General features: G+C 38.2%; 1 protein-coding gene across 1 annotated transcript; it reads right to left on the bottom strand.

The window, feature by feature from the left end:
• Positions 1 to 304: 304 nt before the first annotated feature.
• LOC121406302 lies at positions 305 to 17,791 on the bottom strand. The gene is made up of 16 exons (XM_041597315.1): positions 17,725 to 17,791; positions 16,247 to 16,390; positions 15,419 to 15,634; positions 14,285 to 14,524; positions 12,598 to 12,855; positions 10,659 to 10,857; positions 8,903 to 9,060; positions 8,180 to 8,412; positions 7,439 to 7,645; positions 6,627 to 6,747; positions 5,278 to 5,361; positions 3,877 to 4,034; positions 3,062 to 3,244; positions 2,464 to 2,581; positions 1,286 to 1,525; positions 305 to 477 (listed from the first exon to the last, which is right to left on the bottom strand). The coding sequence occupies exons 1-16, from the start codon at positions 17,753 to 17,755 to the stop codon at positions 305 to 307; spliced, it is 2,763 nt and encodes a 920-aa protein (XP_041453249.1). The 5' UTR covers positions 17,756 to 17,791.
• Between the last annotated feature and the right edge of the window lie 4,831 nt (positions 17,792 to 22,622).

Below are 22,622 nucleotides of genomic sequence, written 5' to 3'. Positions count from 1 at the left end.
TCGAACTATTTATTCAGGTTATCGCGTAACATGATCTTCACGGAAAAATCCCAAGATATTTGCAAAATATTCATTGACACTTTCACGCAATATTCACTTAAACCATTCATAGACGGCTCTAAGGCGTTCAGGACGCAACCCTTGCCGTATTTGCCAAATATTTTAATTTTGTGTAGGATGTTTGAGCAACATTTTATAAAATCAAAGAGATTTTCTTTTCGAAAGGGTAGACCCCAATATTTTACGAATAACGTCAATCTGTAAGAAAGGTCTGGCTACGCAATTGCCTGGCCCGACGAAATCATCAGGTGACTGAAACAAGCCTGTTATACCTGCACATCATCATCGTTTCTTCTTTATCCGTCATAGACATAATTTGCTGGACGATTGACAACACGACTGACGCACTGTATGGAGGGATCTCATCATCGCAACCAAATTCCCCAACCAAAGCTTGTAGCATACACAAGAAATTTTCTAGAATTAAAAAACGAAATAAAATAGCAAAAGTTAATATAAAAAAACATTATTAGTTGCGGCGTACTCAAAATGTCAGCTGAGAAATAAATTGCATGGGCGTACAAAAGAATTGACAAATTACGGACCAAATATTGGGTGAAACTATTATCTTCAAGGAATAATTATCGCAGAGTAAGGGTATTGAAATAAGTCTATGTTGAATATTGCCTTAAGAGTAATCTTAAAGAAGAAAATCGTTACATTTTCTAAAATCGAGTTTAGTGTACTTTCTCTAAAAAAGTATTCCTGACAAAAATACAAATGAATGAAAGTACACGTGCACTCACACCCACTCACCCTCACACGAAACACACGCACTCACCCCCCCCCCCCCAACACACACAACTACCAACACCAACATAACCTTCATAATTGGCGCTATATAAATGCCTATTATTATTAATTATTCACATAATTATCAGCTGACTTTTCCTAGATACCCACACAAATATATAACCTTCTTTCCATTAAACACACACGCATACATTCAAGCCAATCACGCATTAAACTCAAGTATCCCGATGCTAACAAATGCACACACATGCACACACCCCCACTCGCGCAATCACACACAAACACACCCTCACCATACACTTTCACGCACTCACTAGCCAGGCTAATACGCACACACACAATACATTTTCACGCACCCACTAGGCTAAGACACACACATGCGCACATATCAATATTATAGCCTTCGCTAACGCACACCCCTAAATATACCTTCACCAAGACCCAGTCACTTTCGAGAAACCACCCCAAATACCTCTATCCTTTGGCGAAAGCTCATCGACGGGGATGTATTTAGAAGCATCAATCAGGGTGCTAGCCATTGACGGATCAAGAACTGCTGTTGTTATAGCATTATAAAGTAGCATCAATTGTTCATTAGGACTGGTATCGATAGCTCGACGACGACGCCGATTTCCTTGCGTCTCGTCCGAATCTAGTCGGTCTTCGACGTAAATCAATGCGTTGAGATTGGTGAAGGCCTTCAGGTAATTACCTAAACAATAGGGGTGTATATAAATTTAATGCTACGCCAATGTGAGGATGTGAAGGTGTAGAAATTCAATTGTTAATTGTTGAATTGCAAATGACATGGTAGGGGAAATATGAATCGATATCAGGGAAAATATATTGACTTAAGATAACATGAGTGGGATTATTTTCTTGCAATTCATATTTTTGTTTTATTAAACACTTTTGAAATTTGTTTATGGTTCTGTAAATTCCTCTGCTTTAAATAAGTAAAATCTTCCTTTTGAGGTATAAGTTTTTAAATCTGAAAGTTGAAATTTGGTAAATTTGAAGCCGGCTTTTGGGGCTATATTTAATACCAAATCAGCTTCATAAAAGTCATGTCATTACGTTGCTGCGAAGTTTTGTAAAAAAAATAATAAAAAGAGGGGTTGCGTAAGTTAAAAATTTCAACTCAAGTATAAATTATCTAAAAATCATAAAATATTCCTCTTGTGTGTTACTTTGTTAAGGTTTTCATAGTTTCCGATTATTTATACAAATGACGTCACACACGACCCCTATAGAGTGCTGTGTTTTTGAATAGGGACTATGCGGGACCTCCTTGATAGCGGGTCTGAGAAACAACGTTGATTCTTTCATACCACAAGAGGATATCTAGCGTGAAGGACATGATCAAATGGTATTCATTTTCATAGACCCGTCGCTAGACCCTGTCCCTGTCCCGCTCCATACGGTTCTTAAAGGCGAGATAGCTCAGTCGGTAGAGTGGGGGTTTCGGATTCTGGTGACCCGGGTGTGATTCCCGTTAGACAATGCTAGATGCGCTAGTGCCTTTGGAAAGGCAAGGCAATTATCCTTGTAACTAGGTCCCTCAGATAGGACCTTAATCCGTCGGTCCATGGATTGTTTGATTACAAGTATTCCTCAGCATAAAGATAGGCCAAATAAAAACCGTGATACCTTTCAAGGTTTCTTGAGAAACTATGACATCCTTCACAGCCTCTGAATCTAGATCTGTTTTCATCTCGACAGATACATCCAGACTAAAACAGGTACAGCTACCATGCGAGTTACACACCTGTTAACGGGTAATATGGAAAGAAAATAGTCATTAAATTTTGACATTTTGAAGAATCAATTAACTTCTAACAATTTGAAATCCTATTAAGTATTCCGATTTTCAAAGAGTATGATGTCCTAGAGAAATCTGATATATTACTTGCTGCGTTCTATATATATCTCTGAAAAAAAATCAACGCTCTAGCTCCCAAAGTGCGCAACTCGTTACTTACACAGTTGCTGGGAAAATAAATCTTTAGTCCAGATTTGAATGTCAATGTTGACAATTTCTTACAATTCCGTAATTGCAATGGAAGAGAAATCCAAAGACGTGACGCAACCGAGGTGAAAGCTCTATTATATAGTTGATTCCCAATGAAAAGAGTCCTTGAAGACTGGTTTTGACACAAACTTTGAAATAACCCCCCCCCCCCAAAAAAAAGTGGGATATCAGGTTTGATGTGGTTCAGAAATAAGATCAATTACCAATCATTCTTACATAGGCGACGAAGGTTATGCTGGTGTCTTGCCCATGCGCTGGTGGTCCCACTATGTCTATGACGGGCAGAACTCCTGCAGGGGTCAATGACCTTTTATTGCCATCTTCATCAGCAGCTAGTAATTGATAGGACAGAGGATAGGCGCCATCATTGGTCACACAATGGTCAATTGTAAATGAGATCTATAAAAAAAAAAAGAACGTGTAGAATTTCCGCTAATATCCCATTCGGAGTTTTAATCGTTCATTTTGTGTTTTGCGTATTCCATACCTTAATAGATTCTATATGTTATACCTTAAACGAAATATGTTCTTATCATATGAGAACCATTGCCGTACCCGGCATCAACCACGAGAAAGAAACGTATGGGCCCTTGCACTGACACGCATAAAAGAGTCACTATTGTCTCCATTTAGCCCATGAAATGAAATGGGCCAGTGTGTTGGCTCATTTGGCAGAGCGTCCGTCTCACAACCGGGAGGTCGGGGGTTCAAACCCCGGCCGCGTCAGACAATAAAGACGTTAAAAGATGGGAGTTGCTGCTACCCTGTCTGGCGTTCAACGATTAAAGGGATAGAACCTCGTCGATCTGGCGCTGCACAGTGGCTGCCGGGCCCACGATCAATTTGGCAAATGAAATTTTCGGAGTACTTCATTTCATGTCTATTCCGAACAATAAATTATGGATTAAAAAAATACTTTGTAGGATCTGATGCTGAAATCAATATGTTGCTGCCGCACAGATCATAAATATATCACATTCATTACAGTTAAATAACATCTTCAATTCAGACTTTTTCCAAAATAGTATTACCTCATCAAGCTCTGTGTAATTATATCCAGTTTGAAGATGGAGTTGGCAAGACGAGACACCACTAGCTACAATCAGTTCCATCTGGCTAGATGCGCTCTGATCAAGTTCATCAGTTACCGTGACTACGATGACATACTTTTCTCCTGGTCGCAGAACATCTAAAAGTATCAGATATCATAATAACAACAGTGTAATAATACAGTATATAACCATTGAAATTCAATTCTAATTCATGTTATTCAGGTTAATCAATTTTTTTAAACTGAATCAGGATAGCAAATGTCAGAATAGAAAATAGATTTCATATCTTATGGTACCAGCCGTATATTGAAGCGAATTAACGAAAACAACGCAAGGGTTCTAATACGAACTCCTTCTGGCGGCACATAATCAGATCTAACTTGTCATAAGCCTAACTTTTTTACTTGACAGCCAATCACTGCTCGTCATTTAGCGTCCATTGTCTAGATTCGGTTCTATTATATTTCATATCTTGGTTTCGGATTTACTTGGATAGTTTTATGTACCATAGTTTTCAATGAAATTCAGTGCGTATTATTCCTTGTGATCGAGGGTTTAATTATATTATAAGCAATGCAAACAGTAAAAAAAATTCGATTCTCAGTTTGTCATTCTTCTTACATTTTTAATTTTCCTGATCCCAAATTTAATTGTTGAAGTACCGATTTACTTGATAAATGGCAGGATGATACCAGTATTATGTCAGCAGTAAGTATAAGGCTGAACCTTGACAGGACGACCCGGAATAATGAAGAAGGCTACTGAATGCACTTTGTCCGGTGAATGAGTGAGAGGTGTGTGTGTATGTGGGTGAGGGTGTGTGGGGGGTGCGCACGTGTTCATGCAAATTGTATTGTGAAATTTGATATAAACTGACTAGACCATAGACAGTGTGTGTGGGTGTGGGGAATGTAAGGGTGTTTGTACATGTGTTAAATGAAAATATACATGAATAAACCAAAGACTGTGTGTGGGTGGGTGTGTGTTTGTTAGAAATTTTAAATGAATGGACCAAAGACTGTGTGTGTGGGGGGTGCATGTTTTTACCGGTCTGTTTATCATGGTTTATGTGATAATGTAAATGATTATCAAAATAGACAAAAGATTGCATGTGTTGTTTGGGGTGTTTAGGTCGGGGATCAGGTGTCTGTATTCCTGCAGTTAAAAATGAAGAGTTAGGGCTTGTATAATGACTGCACCTCAGAGTACTGATTTAATAATCAAAAATTTGAATTAGGAAATCAGAACTCCAAAGTGCAGTCACTATAAAAGCTAAGTAAGTGCTAAATTAGCTCTTCGTTGTTTCTTTTTTTAAGTGTGTGTTCGTGGGAAATTTCAAATGAACATACATGTATAAATGAATTAATAAAAGCTCAATACCTGACTCGATGTGGACCACAGACCAAGTTGACCCATCAAGAACTCTGTTGTTCGCATTCTCTGTGAAGTCCGTGTCATCCATCGCTATGGTGTGAAGAAGGATACAAGACAATGCTGCAAGATTTATTTCAACAACAATTTGGGAACCTGGGGCCCGTTGCAGAAAGAGTTGCAGTCATACCTAATTCTAAAAATCAAACGCGACGTGAACTTCAACCAATCAAAAGCGAGGATTGGGGATTTGCGGGGTTTTTTACTTCTTTTTTTACTTGCGTTTAAACGCAGCTATTTTCCAACGGACCCTAGTACTTCAAATTGGCCACAATAATACTATCACTCACCTACATTATAACAAAATAATTATAACTGGATTTGTATAGCACTTTTTATAGAGGATACAAAGCGCTGTTAATGGCATAAGACAAGTGAAGGTTAATGATAATGTAGGTGTGTTTTAAATTTTTTCCAAAGATGGTGGGGGGGAGAATAAATCAAAATGTAATTGAATATTTAAAAGACATATGTATTTATCTACAGAAATGTATTAAGATCCATTTTCAGTCCGTGAGGTATTAAGTAATGACTTTAAAACACCGATATCATCCCAAATGTAATACAGCCTGGCGTACTCGCTTATAGTATACATTGTATGCATGGGCGGAAATCTGTCCCCAAAGGTAGGGGGACCAGGGGCTGGAAAATTTGACAGCAAAAAAAAATCACTTAGTCCAAAATAAATTTATCATTTCGATTGTGAATGATGTATTTTTCTACATCACAAAGGACCAAAAACTATATAGTAGGGGGACATTTGATATTGTGTCCCCCTACTACTTTTCTTAGGGGGACGCGTCCCCCTACACCCCCTCCCCTGAGATTTCCACCCATGAGGGTGGAAAACGTTCATCCCAAATAGTACTAGGTGCAATGCACTTTTACATAGGATAATGTGCAGTGCATTAAACTTTTCTATATCATGTTGTTTGTAAGCGAAAGCGACTTTAATCATGAACATAAATCTTCATCACTCAGTAATATATAATGCACAGTGAGCGTAATATAAGTGCATAAGATACATCAATATACAATTCTTTGTTTCATTATTTAATATTCTAGTAAAGTAATATTAAATAGTATTTTTAATTTTTTTAAAGGTCACCTATTGTTAAAAATTATTGTAACAATTCAGAATTCATGCCATCGTGATCATCTAATGTATCATTTTATGATTTATATTGTTCTCTGTAAATAATGTAATATATATCTGGAAGTTTGAAATTTTGATTGAATACCATTATCATTATCATTATCATTATTCAAACTGAATATATATTTGATCGATTGTTTACCGACAAATTCACCAATGATGCTCCATGTGATATTTACAGGTCCGGTGTGGATAACGTGTGCAATCAAGGCTAGAGGTTTGGTTGCAAGGACAGGACCATCTCCAGGTCTAGACACCAGGACCTAGAACAAAAGGGTATGTTATTACTATAATAATTTTTATTGTCATTAATATCATTATTATTATTATCATCATTATTGTTTGACGCCACCTATGCCTGGGAGGCGAAAAAGCGAACTGAATCACTATGACCTCCCGATAACTGATTGGGGGAGTGCTGCAGCAGGTAGAGCACTTCTACGGGGTTTCCCCCACTCTTATACAAATATTGCGGTGGTATGACTCTTCTCTACACGGGGCCTCCATTTAACGTCCTATCCGAGGGGCGAAATATTTTCCACTGTAACGCGTATGTGAGAATGATTCTAACACATGCAAGTATCAGTTTGTTTTTGCTTTCTATTTGAAATAGTGCATCGCAAGATGCTCGCACGATGTCCATAAGCCAAAATCCATCTTCAAGACAACAATAGCCATTAGCTTTTGCCTCTGCGGAATATGTGAACACTACTAATAATTTTGGTATGCAAAGATTATCAGGTCTACTTTTATTTAGTGACTAGTGTTATGGTATATGACGATTATAACTATAATAGTGTGTAGCCATTTATCAGGTTTTTGGTATTATAAAGATAACTTATGTATGATAACGGTCTTTGTATAATTTATAGGATTATGCTATACAGCGTTCGTAACGATAAAAGGTGTAGTCCCATCCATAGCGATTATAACTCATGATGATATATTACTAACCTGAGGAGGGTTGCCTGGCATAGCATACACAAAGACACTCGTCCAAGGACTCTCCTTGTACATGGTAGAAACCATGAGCGTGAACTCGTATGTCTTCCCAGCGGCCATATGGGATGCATTGAACGAGAATGAAGGTGATTCTACCTGCTCGGGAGCAGGGAAGAACGACCCGTCCTCGTTTGAGACACAGAGAATGTTCTCTGGAATCTGGGATGTAAGAAAGAATATGTGTTGAGAGCACGTCATTAATAACAACAGCAACTATAATAATTAAAATGATAATCGTAGTAGTCTAGTAGTAGAAGACGAAGTAGTAATAATAATTATTATTATTATAATATTAGTAATAACAATAATAACAATATATTCTATTTCGTATCAGGACATCTGCTCCCTGAACATCCACCCCTGGATATCCATCTTCTAGGACATCCACCCCTGGGACAAATACACCTTAGAACATCTACTCCCCGGAATCATTTTATTTACATAGCTCCTTTGCTTTGCCCTTTTCATATGATACAAAGCGAATTGAAGAAAGAAAGGACGTACGGAAGCACAAATAGGGGGTCTTAAAACTTAAAACCACAAAATTATGATCCTCGTATGGAGACTGCACATGTATATAAGTTTTTGAATAGGTTAGTTTTTAAACACTCCTTAAACGAGGAAAGCGTCCGGGAATTCATTCTCAAATTCTTTTCGCAGTCCCTCTTTTGAAACATTAAGATTAGTTTGTACCTGAACACATCTCCATGTGAACTCTAAATGATCGTTACCACTGTGATCTGGGTCACGTGATGCGGAGCCGTCCAGCACCACCATCCCACTGCCGATACCGATATCCCTCTCCCGACCACCGACGATCACCGCCACGGGATCGGACGAATGCGTTGTGATTGTTATGTCACTATTCGGACCGGCAGTGCCATTTACGCCTTGAATTGCCACAGTAAAGGTGATGGAAGTGTCAGCTGTAATGAAAAAGGAAAGGAACATGCTTGTTAACATGAAAGCTCATGGCACTTGCAATTTAAAACAAATAGCAGTCTAAAAGAAATTGTGTGTAAAAATGATAATATAGTACTTGCGACTGCTGCTAGTATATTAACAAATCCAACAACCTGAAATCTTTAATACGGATGTTCCTAGAGTGAGTGGATGATAACGTTATGGCTGTGGAAATAAACCGGTAATCGATTAGGCCTTACATCCAATAATGGGCTTCTGTGAAAACATTTTATTACATGATGTTAAAAATGTTATTTGCGTTTAATTAGCATTATATTTTTCTCGGGAGAGAAATAAAACCAATAAAATCATGACCGAAAGAAAGGGACTCTCGACGCTTGATAGGATTCGTCATTCTTGTAAATTCTCCATCTCCATCTTTTCTCTTACTCCTCTCTTTCTCCCAATCTCCCTCCCTCTCTCTCTCATCCAATCTTTCTTTCTCTTTCTCACCTGGAAGAGAGAAGGCTGGTACGTAGAGGGATCGGGAGTTCTTCGTCGTCTCATCCAATATGACGTCATCATGATCTACACTCCACATATAATCTATTTCTTGAGGTTCAGCGCCTTCGCAGTCAGCGTAAAATGTGACTTGGGCGTGAAGATAGAAGCTATTGTGATAAAGGCGAGAGGCGAATTACTAAGATTTAGTATAAATGATCACGTAAGATAAAGAAATTATTATCCTTACCATTATCATCATCGACTTCAATGTCATCACTATCAAAATTGGGCCATATCAATGCCAGTGACATCATCATCATTATCGCTATCTTTTTCACCACAACTACCAGGACTATAATAAAAAAAAATATCATGAAAACGATCGCTACCATTTCCACTCTCAACAATATCATCATTGCCATCACCATCATCATTCAGCATTTCCAGTATTAGCATTATCATTGTCATCATCATCAGCAGCAGCATTATTGATAAATCCACATTTTATTGTTCAAAATAGAAATCTGAGAAAAGAGATATTCTGAATTTTTTTGGCCCAATTGATCGTGGGTCCGGCAGCCGCTGTGCAGTGCCAGATCGACGAGGCTCTATCCCGTAAATGTTGAATGTCAAACAGGGTAGCAGCAACCCCATCTTTTTACGTCGTTTGGTCCGACGCGTACGGGGTTTGAACTCCCGTCCTCCCGGTTGTGAGACGGACCCTCTACCAGTTTATCCCACAGACCGGCTATTATTATAATCACCATCACTACCATCGAAATCATCACCATTATCACTATCATCCTCATCCACATCATCGTTCGCCACCGTCACCATCATCATCATCATCAGTACCATCATCATCGACACTATCATCCTCATCGCTATCAGCATCATCACCATTGGCGGCGGAAGGAAAAAACTTTTGGGGGTGTCTACCTGAAATTTTGGGATGGACACATGTAAAAAATTGGACAAGTGCTCCAAAAAAAAAAAAAAAAAAAGGTAATCAACCTAAATTTTAGGGGGGGACAACACACGTTTCAATAGGGGTCCACGTGAATTTAGGGGGGACGCAGGGAAAAAAATTGACAAGCAAAAAAAAAAAAAAAAAAAGTTTACCAAAAAAAAATTAGGGGGGGACCGTCCCCCCCCACCTAAAATTTAGGGGGGGACACGTCCCCCCCGCTTCCGCCGCCTATGATCATCACCATCATCATCTTCATCACATCATCATTACCACCGCTGCCGCCACTACCACCACCACCATCATCACTTTCACCACCACCATTATCACCTCCACCACGTCCCTCTTTATCATTATTCTGGACCTTTCGCATTTCCTAGGAGGAAACCCTGTACAACGCTCTAATTCCTTTGAAAATGCAAGTAAAATCACAATGGAAAGCTGAGACTGAGGCTTTTGTCTAAAGTTGATCGACCGGGACAGCATCGGAAACTCTTGACTCTGGACAACGACATACTTGTAATTGTTCTTCCGCGACTAATCTTCGGATGATCTGCTGTCCCAGTCTACAAACTTTCGACAAAAGCCTCATTGTGATTTTAATTGCATTTTCAAAGGAATCGATGCGTTGTAGAGAGTTTCCGCGTAGTAAAAGCGAAAACACCCTAATTATCAATAATCACTGTCGTCATCAGCACCCTCATCATTATAACCATTATCATCCCCATCCCAATCATCACCATCATCATTGTCGTTATCATCTTGATCGAGCTAAAACATGAAAATATTATTAATCACCTTTCTGACAGCATGACCCTCCTTGGTGTAATGGCACTTGGTACGATCGTTATGTCCGGGACCATGTCGGGAGTACGGACCACATCAAAAGTCCCGACACCAGTTCCACCCAAGAAATTGGTGGCGAAGGCAGTGAAAGTATAGACCACATCCTCAGTCAGGAGATTGCTGTCAATGTCCAGCTCAGAAGTTGTTATGCCTGGATATAATCAGGGAAAAATTAAAGCAAATACGATCTAGCAATTTTCTACAGTACCAGTGGCGTGGCTACGGGGGGGGGGGGGGCCTGGGGCCACGTGCCCCCCCCCCCGAGATTTGGTGCGCCCCCTGAAAAAATTGGCAGAGCAAAAAAAAAGAAAAAAGGGAGAAAGAGAAAAAGAAGAAAAAAGGAAAGAAGAAGAAAGACAGAAGAAAAAGAGGAAAATAAGAGGAGAAAGACGAGTGAATGAAATAGTGTGAGGGGAAGACTTGCAAAAAAAAATCTTTCATGTTTTTACTTTATAAAATTTTGGTCGCGCTTCGCACCAGAATTGCCTGTTCGATGAGACTCATATCTTGCTCATTAGGCTGATATGGAACAAGTTTTGAAGTCAATATACAAAACATATTTTAGCTCAGACATCGAGCTTTCATTATTTTCATTTACAAATTTAAGTGCTCTGTAAAATGTCCGTTTTATGGTCTACAAATCAGCATTTTAAGCTCACGTACGCTGCGTGGTCACATTGTTTGATTAGCCAAGTTACTATTGTCTACGTGTATTCCATAATGTTCCATTAAACAGAATGCCCAGATTCTAGGTCTAAATCTAAAACGTGCTCGATAGCCTGCAAGTTCTTTATTGAAAAAGTACATAGGCCTAAATTATCCAGTTTCACATCAGAATATCAATTGTCTGCCCACGCTTCACGATCGCATTATTAATGATACTCGATTAACTATATCTTATTTATGACATACACAAAACATGAATAGAGTGTCCCGCTTTTAGGTCTAAAATCTCGATTTTCTTCCTCTCGCGCTTCGCGCTCCCATCAATTGTTTAGTAACATACCTATCCCATTTATTAATACAAAAAGTGTTTCGAATGACCATTTTTTATAAGGTCGGAATGTAAAGAAAAAGCTCGCGCTCGCATTATTGAAATATATAGGCTACCGTCTTCGTGGGTAACTGTAAGCAGTCCTTAAGGTCCCTTTTCGATAATGCTATAACTGTTAATAAAAATTTCTGCGTCCGCGAACGATTGGTATTTCACAGTTTGCCAAGTGCATTGTACAGCACGCATTCAAAGTAGCAATGCAACAAATACCTTGTTCATTGTGTGCTATTCTAATCACCTGTACTATTCAATTTCCTCGTCCTGCTATGTAAGGCATGCTTACTTAATACCTTGCTCTGAAATAATCTATCATAATGAAAGAAATGAAAGGTAATTTTATCTAAATTGTCCATGAAGTAACTACGAACCGGTCTATTATTAAACCCCTCCTTTTAAATGAAAACTAATTCCAGGTATCACTTTGTTAACAGACCAACCGGAATAAACAGTGTGGCAATGGTATGTAAGCATTGTTATCACATTTCTTAATGATGTCCGGTTGTCACACCTTAACATTTTAGCCAGCATAAATGTGCCGACGTATTTTACCTATGGCCAATCGTTTTCTCCTTTAATTCCATTTTTTCAATATCAAGTAGTTCAATCTTGATATTGTAAACAATCCTTGAATATTAACAACAAACATTGTTAAGAATCCAAGCTCTTTGTAGAATTGCTTGTGTGGCTAGATAAATGAATGTCTTGATATTAAGAAATTATTTTAATGAAAAACGCTGTAAAATACTATGTTGGCATGTGCTGGCTAAAATGTTCAAGTGTGAGAGCCCCCTTCCTTTTTTTTTCTTTTTTTTTTTTTACAAAGTAAGGACTAGTTACCATTTACGGCCTCGGTCAAATTATCACTATCTGCTGGACTAACCGTCCACATGTACGTGAAGCTCCTGCTGGCACCGCCGATGGTTTCCCGGGCAGATATAAAGACATTCCCGCAGCTACTGACCGTCTTGGCGCCACGAAGAACCACGCCCACTAGACTAGAATTCCCCTCTGATACGGTGATGTCGGTCTCCTCCGCTGCGCTCGGGTACTTGCCGATGCCGTATATGACGCCCTCACGGACGGTGAGAGTCTCACCTGGATTAGCGAAAGATATTGCTAAAAGTTGTAACACTGCATGTCACTATTACATTTTCCAGACACATATCCCTTCCCTAAACAGTTCGAGCATGAAATGCGTAAAATCTATTCCAAGAAAATATTTAACCCTTGGTACCATGATTTGGGACCCTAATTATTTATTTTATTTACGAGTCTAATACCTGAACTCCGACATTAAACACCACTGCCATCACAATCATCACCATCATCATCACCATTATCATCATCATCATCACCACCATCATCACCATCACCACCATCATCGTCATCATCACCACCATCATCGTCATCACCACCACCACACTGTTAGAAAAAAACAGAAAAAACTTACAGAAGAAAAAATAGAAAACATATTTTGCATGAAAAATAAACAAATCATTATTCAAAACTGTTAGAACACGATAGATTTCTTACAATTTGTTAAAAACAATTTTACAGAAGAGATATGTTATAAAAGAAGAGGGGAAAAGTTTTTATTATAATGAATTTATAAGGTTACATACACCAAATTCCAATTTTCTGTAATTTTACACAAATGCATGTAAAATTACAAAGTTCAGTAAGATTGCGGGTGTTCTCGAGACTCTGCTGCCTGATTTTTTTTTAAGTAGAAATTTTCTAACAGTGCACCTTAAAGGGGTGGTCCAGGCTGACAGTATTTATAGCTTAATAAATAGAGTAGAATTCACTAAGCAAAATGCCGAAAAATTCATCAAAATCGGACAACAAATAGCAAAGTTATTGAATTTCAAAGTTTAGTAATATTTTGTAAAAACAGTCTTCATGAATATTCATTAGGTGGGCTGATGATGTCACGTCTCCACTTGTTCTATTGTATTTTCTTATATGAAATTAGGTTTATTCAAATTTTTTCCTCTAAGAACTAGAAAAATTGGATTGACAACTGATTTAGTGCATTAAATATTTATTGCTGCAACTTATTTCATTATAAGGGAGACATTTTATTCACACAAGTATGAAATAATGAACAAAAATATGATTTTATGTAATAACATAAGAAAGCGGAAAGTGGAGATGTGACATCATCAGCTCGCATAATGAATATTCATGACGACTGTTTTCACAAAATATTGCTAAATTTAAACTTCAATAACTTTATTATTTGTTATCCGATTTTGATGAAACTTTCAGCGTTTTGCTCAGTGAGTTCTACTCTGTGTATTAAGCTATAAATATTCAGCCTGAACCACCCGTTTAACAACAATTACTTCCAACATCATCATCATTGTTATTACCTTTCTTGTCCTTTAATTCTTCCTACTCATTATCAACATCACCACCATCACCACCACTACTGCTATCATAATCCTCGTCATCAACACCACCGCCACCACCACCACCACAACTATCATATAGAAGAGTATTTAAAAAAAAATCAGTGCACCTGGTTCGATGAGATTGTCTCCTTGACCAAGCATGATCTCCAGCATCTCATGGTTCCTGGACAGGTAACATCGGCTCCCCTCTCCCAGAAGGTTTCTGCTCCCAGCCATGTCGGTGGGCGTCGCCCCATTTTCGCCCTCTTCTTCTGCTTCAACCGTCGCTACGAAAATGGCATCGCAATCGGGTAGGATGTTGTCTTTGATTGAGACTTCCGTGGGAAACTCGAGAACGAGGACGTTTCCTTCGAGAAGACAAAAGAGACATTGTTAATTATGTGGATATAGAGAAATGGTTTGGGCCTACAAATATCATGTTCGTTAGGAGAAGTGTAGGGGAGGGGACTCTTTTCACCCAAGATATAGAATTGTTAAGACGAAGTTTAATTTCAAGTTATTATGATCATCTACATAATCTTCATTTTCAAAATTAAATTTTCACCACCACTACCACCACCACAACCGATACCGCTACTTAAAACCACCATGAACTTCAATATTGTAATCATCGTAATCATATTAATCGAGATAATCATCAGAATCATAGGCCCGAATTCACAAAGGTGGACTAAAGTTAGACCGGGGTTAAATTTAGCCATGGGTTAACTAATACCCGGGTATAAAGTTAGTCCACCGCGCTATTCACAAACGGTGGACTAATTAATCCATGGACTAACTTTAGCACACGGGATTAAATTTAACCCATGGCTCAGTTATACCCCGGGTATAACTTGAGTCCACCTTTGTGAATTCGGGCCATTGTAATTATCTCCATAAATATACCCATTAACATTACCGTCATCTCAATCGTCATCATCATTATCGTTTCAATCATAATCAGCATCGTCTTCCTCATTTCCATCATCATCGTTTTCACTGTCATCATAAATCATCATCATTATCGTCATCATGTCATCATCATTATGACCACCATCTTCACCACCTCCACCCCCACCACAACTAACAGTCACCACCATCATCACCATGATCATTCATGATCATCATCATCACCACCAACACCATCACCACCACCATCATCATCACCACCAACACCACCACCATCATCACCAACACCATCATCGTCATCACCAACATCATCACCATCATCGTCGTCACCATCATCATCATCCTCTATTTACCTGTTGGTTTGAAAGAAAGCGTAGCCATGTCAAGCTGAGGAGGGGGATCGTAGAAAGTGATGGCGTAGTATCCGGTCCTGGTGGTAGGCAGTAGGTCAACCCCATTGAACGATGGAGCAACCATTACCTGGACCGATTCAGATGGGGCTTCAAGGTTAAAGGTCAAAGTCGTGTCACCTTCAAAGAATCCCATCACAGGCGCCATATCTTTATCATCTGAAAAAAATCAGGATTAAGTCAAGGTTGCTTTTTAATTTTATGATATTTTTTACGTATCTTATAATGAAGGTTTATTTCCAAACTTTTACATTAATTACATGCTTTATTTATGGTTGTGATACTTTATATCATGTATGCACTAACCAATGTTGATAACCTCTCCATTTATGATACAGCGATGATGATGTCTAAGATGATATCATCCTAATTATATTTACCATATATTATTATTTTCATCATAAACATCATCTTCATTATTATCATCATCATCACCATCATCATCGTCATCATCATCACTATCATTATTATCGGTAGTAGAAGTAGAAGTGAAGTAGTAGTAGTAGTAGTAGTAGTAGTAGTAGTAGTAGTAGTAGTAGTAGTAGTAGTAGTAGAAGTAGTAGTGGTGGTAGTACGTGTAGTAGTAGTAGTAGTAGTAGAAGTAGTAGTGGTAGTACATGTAGTAGTAGTAGTAGTAGTAGTAGTAGTAGTAGTAGTAGTAGTAGTAGAAGTAGTAGTGGTAGTACAAGTAGTAGTAGTAGTAGTAGTAGTAGTAGTAGTAGTAGTAGTAGTAGTAGTAGTAAAAAAACGAGTGTAATGAAGCTGACTTACCGTACAGAAAGACAAGATAAGGAAAGAGATTTAAGGCTTTTGCTTGTGTAAAGTCTAATCCATCCTCAGCCGTGAATCTTAGTACATAATTTGGCGTCGAGCCGAGAAGAAAAACATCCTCAGAAACGTTATCAACTGTTATTGCTGTAAGAAAATCATCCAAAAACATATTTTTGGATAAAAATAGTAAGTTTATTTCTTAAAGCTTTTAAGAGTAGATTTATTTGTCAAATCGACTTTATCACGCCTTATGCTGTGTATAATGTTAATAATGATATGGAACATTTACAATATAGCGCTAAATTAATATTACTACATAGGGGGCCTACTATAATCCAATCATCCAAAAATATATTTTTTTTGATAAAAATAGTAAGTTTATTTCTTAAAGCTATTAAGAGTAGATTTATTTGTCAAATCGACTTTATCACGCCTTATGCTGTGTATAATGTTAATAAGGATATGCAACATTTACAATATAGCGCTAAATTAATATTTCTACATAGTGGGCCTACTATTACCCCGGCCTTAGCACAGCTACTCTTATCGGACTGTCGAATGTTTTATGGCAAAAATATTATGCAACGGGACCCTGGATGGAGAGTGTCAAATGTAGATAATCGCCTTGTCAAAGGATACAAGTGGTGCGGTGGGATTCGAACCCCGGACCTTCTGGTTCAAGGTCGGGAGACTTACCCACTGAGCCCAAACACTGCTATTACCTGTTTTACCAGGGGTCCGTTGCAGAAAGAGTTGCCTTTAAACGCAAGTCAAAAAAATCAATCGCAAGTCAAAAATGCGCGCTGTTGATTGGTTGAAAATCAAGTTGCGCATGATTTTTGGAGTTGCGATTGATTGCAACTCTTTCTGCAAAGGGCCCCTGCTCTATAAGTGGGCATGGTGTCAAATAGTACCTCGCAAAACTCAATGACAGTTTTCATCAGTCGACTTTGGCAGATGACCCATGTCGCCATGTTGACTTTAAAAGTTAGTAAGTCTACATGGTAAATCAGTGGGAAGAGAAAACCTCCTGCCATTTAATTAATAGTAGCGCCTTAAAGCCTCTGGAAATAACTGAAACTCTACGAAAATGGTGAGGGATACTTTTACCTTGGAAGACGATTTTATATCGTCTTGATAACTTTACAATTCGGCATGTCGACATGAGGTCTCTTGATGAGATTTCGTACAAAGAGGTAAAGAAGTTAACTGAGATAGTTGTTGTCATGCCGACAAAGAATATCCCTATGGCAAGACGGATATGGCCACAGAACTTTGAAGGATCATGTTAAGTTTCCTGATTAGCAATACGTGTAAGTTCAGATTGATCAATAGATTTAGGCCCCTTTTGGAGGACGGAGGGAGTCCGACACCCCCCCCCCCCCTCCCTCCTTTTTTTCATTTCTACCGAGATCCCTTCGTTTTTCTGGATAAAAAAAATATGGGTCTACTTGTGACTGAGTGGGAGGTAAACTTACGTGTAAATACTTTCAGGTTATCCCCATGCATTACAGGCGTAGTATTGAACAACACAGTGAAAGAGTATGAACCTACAAGAAGGAAAGAAAGACATGTCAATAAATTAATCGTAATAAATTAGTAATCACCAGAAATCTATTGTAATGTTTTGCCGATGATATTTAAACTAAAAAAATGCTTTGAAACATGTTTGTTTACAAGCTATTTGGTTCGTCCGTCTAAAAGATTTTCTGTCATGAAATATTTAGTTTAAATATGAGAATCCTACTGATGACCTTTGCACAAAGAGCTCTGTTTAATCTTAACTCAAAATCAAACTTTCCGCATCGTCATCATCGTCGTCATCATCACTATCATCATCATCATTAAGTACTGCTTAGTAGCGCGTGCAATGGGGATTGCGTTTAACTACGTTTCAAAGCAACCCTTTGTGCAGGGCCCTTTTGAGGAAATGGTCACCACTCACCTTCAGCATTACCATCAATCAATGAATAATCGTTGTCGTCGTCGTCATCATTATCGTTATCATAATCATCACCATCATCATCATCATTACAAGCATCATTACTAGCATCATCATTGTCATCACTATCATCATCATTACCAGCCTTATTATCGTCATCACTATCATCATCGTCATTGTTTGCTGCTAAGTTTGTTAATGTTTCGTTTTACATTCAAATCCTAATGTGTATCTTAACCCTAAAAAGACTGGGGGGCTGATTCAGCCCCCCCCCCTCAACTTTTTTTGCGATAAATCCGCCGCGCAAAATTTTTTGACCGCGTCGCTCGCTGACTTTTTACTTTCAAGTCTCGCGCAACTTTTGAGACCAAAATTGTGACCACCGGGTACGCGGTTCCGAAATTACGCAACATTTCGTAAGTGCATGCAGACCCAAAATTACTCAAAAACGTGAATTTGTGTACAAATCCAATGCAAATAGTGTTTTTAGCCAAAATTCATAAATGTACCATTATTTTTCCTTTTACTGCTTAAAATCAATAATTTTATCTTTTTTATGGTCAAAATAAAGTCCCCAATAATTTCCATTGAAAAAACAATAAAAAACAAAAAGTCGAAAAACAAAGAAATACATAAGAAATTTAGAAAACAATAGAATACATAAGAAAATAAATGTGATGTTGATTTTTTTTCAAATAGATTTGATCAGATGGCTATCTAGAGTATGTGAAACGAAAATTAGCATTTCAGGGGCATTATTTTATTAATTAGAGCAAACTTATGATTTTACGCATAAATTAGCATAATTAATGAGACATGAGATTTTTTGCAGAATTTGATGATATAGTTTTGTAGATAATGCCATGGGTAACGTGTGTGCCAATTTTCGTCGCGATCGCGCGATCGACGGCCGAGATCATAAGGGGGGGGGGGACCTGAATCAGCCCCCCCCCCCAGTCTTCTTAGGCGTCAAAATAGCCCAGTCTATTTAGGGTTAATGCCGTAACATACATACGTTATGCATTTTGTAAATATGTTTATTGTTATTCAGGGCCCCATGGAAGACCACTACTTATTGGTGAATGTGCTACCCTTTTAAAAAATCAAAAATAAATAAATAAAGAAAGAAATCATCATCATCACTACTAGCATCAACATTCTTATCAGCATCAGCATCACAAATAACATTAAAGGTCAAGCCCACCTCAGAAAAATGTTGATTTGAATCAATAGAGAAAAATCAGACAAGCACAATGCTAAAAATTTCATCAAAATCGGATGTAAAATAAGAAAGTTATGACATTTCAAAGTTTCGCTTATTTTCAACAAAATAGTTATATGAACGAGCCAGTTACATCCAAATGAGAGAGTCGATGATGTCACTCACTCACTATTTCTTTTGTTTTTTATTGTTTGAATTATACAATATTTCAATTTTTACGAATTTGACGATTAGGACCTCCTTGCCTGAAGCACAAAATGTTAAAACAATGGAATTCCACGTGTTCAGGGAGGAATGAAACTTCATTTCACATGACAATGACGAGAAAATAAAAATATTTCATATTTCATATAATAAAATACAAAAGAAATAGTGAGTGAGTGATGTCATCAACCCTCTCATTTGGATGTAACTGGCTCGTTCATTTAACTATTTTGTTGAAAATAAGCGAAACTTTAAAATGCCATAACTTTCTTATTTTACATCCGATTTTGATGAAATTTTTAGTGTTATGCTTGTTGAATTTTTCTCTTTTTATTTAAATCAAGTTTTTGTTGGGGTGGACTTGTCCTTTAACAACACAACCACCTTCGAAATGCAGCATCGTCATCGTTATCAACGTTATTGTTACCATTACTACATGTATAATCATCATCATCATAAACACCATTAATACACCACCATCACAATCAGCATCATCATCACTACTACTATCATCATTACCACCACCATCATCATCACCACCACCACCATCATCATCATTCCTGACCATTCATTCCTACCACGCTCTAAGTTAGCCGACAGTATCCCATCGATGGGTCCATAACCGTCATGGTTTCATTGAATTCCACGGAGTCGGATATCCGGGTGTACAGACAGACGGGTGTCGGGTCTTGGTGAAACCCGGCTCCATGCACCGTTATCTAGGGGGGGGGGGGCAATACAGTAAAATAAGATTGCAAAAAATTAAAACATGGTATGAGTTTTCTGATCGAGATATCCGTCCCATGAATCCTGGGGGCCGTTTTATAAAGTTTATCGTAAGTTAAGGCATGGATGGACCTACTACTCTGGTTAAGGCGACTTTAAAACGACTGGTGATCCTTTCTTTGGTGAATGATATTACCCATTAGATGTTCACTGGTGATTATTTAGAGCGTAAGAAAGTTTCACCAGTCGCTCTTAAAGTCGCTCTTAACTTAATTTATGAAACACCCACCAGGGCAATAATTATCGTTGGCAAAATGGGGCTCAGGAGTTTTTCAACAAAGCAATAGCGTACATACGGTGGGGGCCAAACAGTGTAGTAAAATAACGAGAAATCGTCATTACGGTGTAGCGTTAATTTCGGTGAAAGTTACGTAATCTTCGCACACCGAATTCGCATAGCGGCAGCATGGTCGAGTGATTTTTGTAGCCTGTTATTAGTCGTTTCGCGCGTATTTGACACACAAGCTTGCACCGTGCAATGATGCACACAGCACCCACGCTCTTGACCGAAGAGACGACCCAACATGCCCAATGAACTTACACACAAACTAATGCCTATACCTCGGCTATCTTTCCTTGTATGCACACGGTCATGCACACACCAAACCCCATCTCCCTGGTATACACATGATACATGTAATGATAAGCATGATAAGAGAGAATTGAGATGAATGAGGGAAATTGTTCTCTGACCATCGACGTGATCATTGTGAATGTAGGCCTACAAACATGCATGCTAACTGACCACGGGACCATACAGCCAGTACCAAATTATTCACCGTTTCCCCCTTTTCTGCACTTAACAGTCATAAGCCAAAGGAAAAATAAGGGATATTAATGTTTCATGCGATATTGGACAAGTCATGTAAGTTTTATAATTTCATCATGTTCATCTGTTTTGTAATTGACGATCCTGATCCTTCACTGTGTCGGTGAACTGCATCAAGGACTCGTCATTTTTAAATAGTTTTTACTGGTTTTTATTGTACATGTCAATATTATGTTCTCCGTTGCTATCACCTATGAATAAGTATAACGAACCTTCAAGTACGACGTTGTGTGCATATTGATCAGTACACTACGTGTAGAATGAAAGTTTACATATCGGATACAAAAGTTTACGTGAATGACGGCTGTCATAAACGCCTATCAGTCGTTTTATTCAGCTCGGCAAAACTGATGTACAGGTTCTTTTGGTAATTTATAACAAAATGCCACGGTAAAAAAAAAATCGGCGCGGATAGATCGAATGCTAATAAAGTTGAAAAACAAAGTATCGTACTTTGCAGAAATCCTTTTGTTTTGGGACAAATCGCCAGGAAGGGAAAGAAGGGGGAAGAGCTCGTGGAATCGTTCGCTCTCGCTCGTTTCTCATAGGTTTGCGTGCAAATCTCCGTGAACCGCTGGCAATGTGCAGCGCTCTCGCTGTTATCGATTCACTGTGGTGACCTCATTTTATTACATGTTTGCGTAATGACGATTTCGCGTGATTTTACTACACTGCCAAAGGGAGCCATGGATACCTAAATAGATCATTACCGAGAAAAAAGGAGAAAGGGAAAGAAATGGAAACTTAAGGAATATGAGTGAAATATGAAAAAATGTTCTGACTATTAATGAAAATCCATAATATATATTTTGGTGCTCGTTTGCTTGCAGCTCTCTTTAGGTTTTGCCCCACACGCCATGTCTGGCAGACAATTTGTTCTGCTTATTACGCTTCTGCCACAATCAACCTTGTAAAAATAATTGTCGGGTATATCCAACGGCTACATCGCTTTTATACCGTATAACGAACTGCGCAATGATATAAGCCTGACGAGAGCGAATCAGACCAATCAAAAGCCTTGTTACTAATTGCTCATCTTACATAGTTACAAAGAAGTATATCTTACGTTGTAATCCGTGTTTTCAGGTATAGCCGACGGCTCTATGGTCACAATAATCGTGCAGTTAGTATGATTCCCCGCACAGACATCACAGTTGTCAAAAACAGCTCCACTGAAGAAAATAAAGCAATTATGACATATAATCACAGCAGATGATTGATGTACAATTACAAATATGATAATGGTGGTAATAAGAATAATAATGATATTGTCAGTTTTTAATAGCGCTTAACGCATAATAAATATGTCTGTATGCGCTGCAGAAAATAAAGGAAAGTAAGCGATGTGTCGGTGAGAGGTGCGATTTGAATAAGTAGGGTTTAACAATATTGT

This window comes from Lytechinus variegatus, chromosome 19 (assembly GCF_018143015.1).
Source record: "Lytechinus variegatus isolate NC3 chromosome 19, Lvar_3.0, whole genome shotgun sequence".
Classification (NCBI taxonomy): Eukaryota; Metazoa; Echinodermata; class Echinoidea; order Temnopleuroida; family Toxopneustidae; genus Lytechinus; species Lytechinus variegatus.
This window is presented reverse-complemented; position numbering and strand designations above follow the sequence as displayed.

Coding starts and splice junctions, on each gene's coding strand:
- LOC121406302 (XM_041597315.1), bottom strand. CDS start 17,755: ATGCATGGGGATAACCTGAAAGTATTTACAC. Junction 10,858..12,597: donor TTTGACCGAGGCCGTAAATG/GTAACTAGTCCT, acceptor GATTATATCCAG/GCATAACAACTTCTGAGCTG. Junction 5,362..6,626: donor CATCATTGGTGAATTTGTCG/GTAAACAATCGA, acceptor TTCACACCATAG/CGATGGATGACACGGACTTC.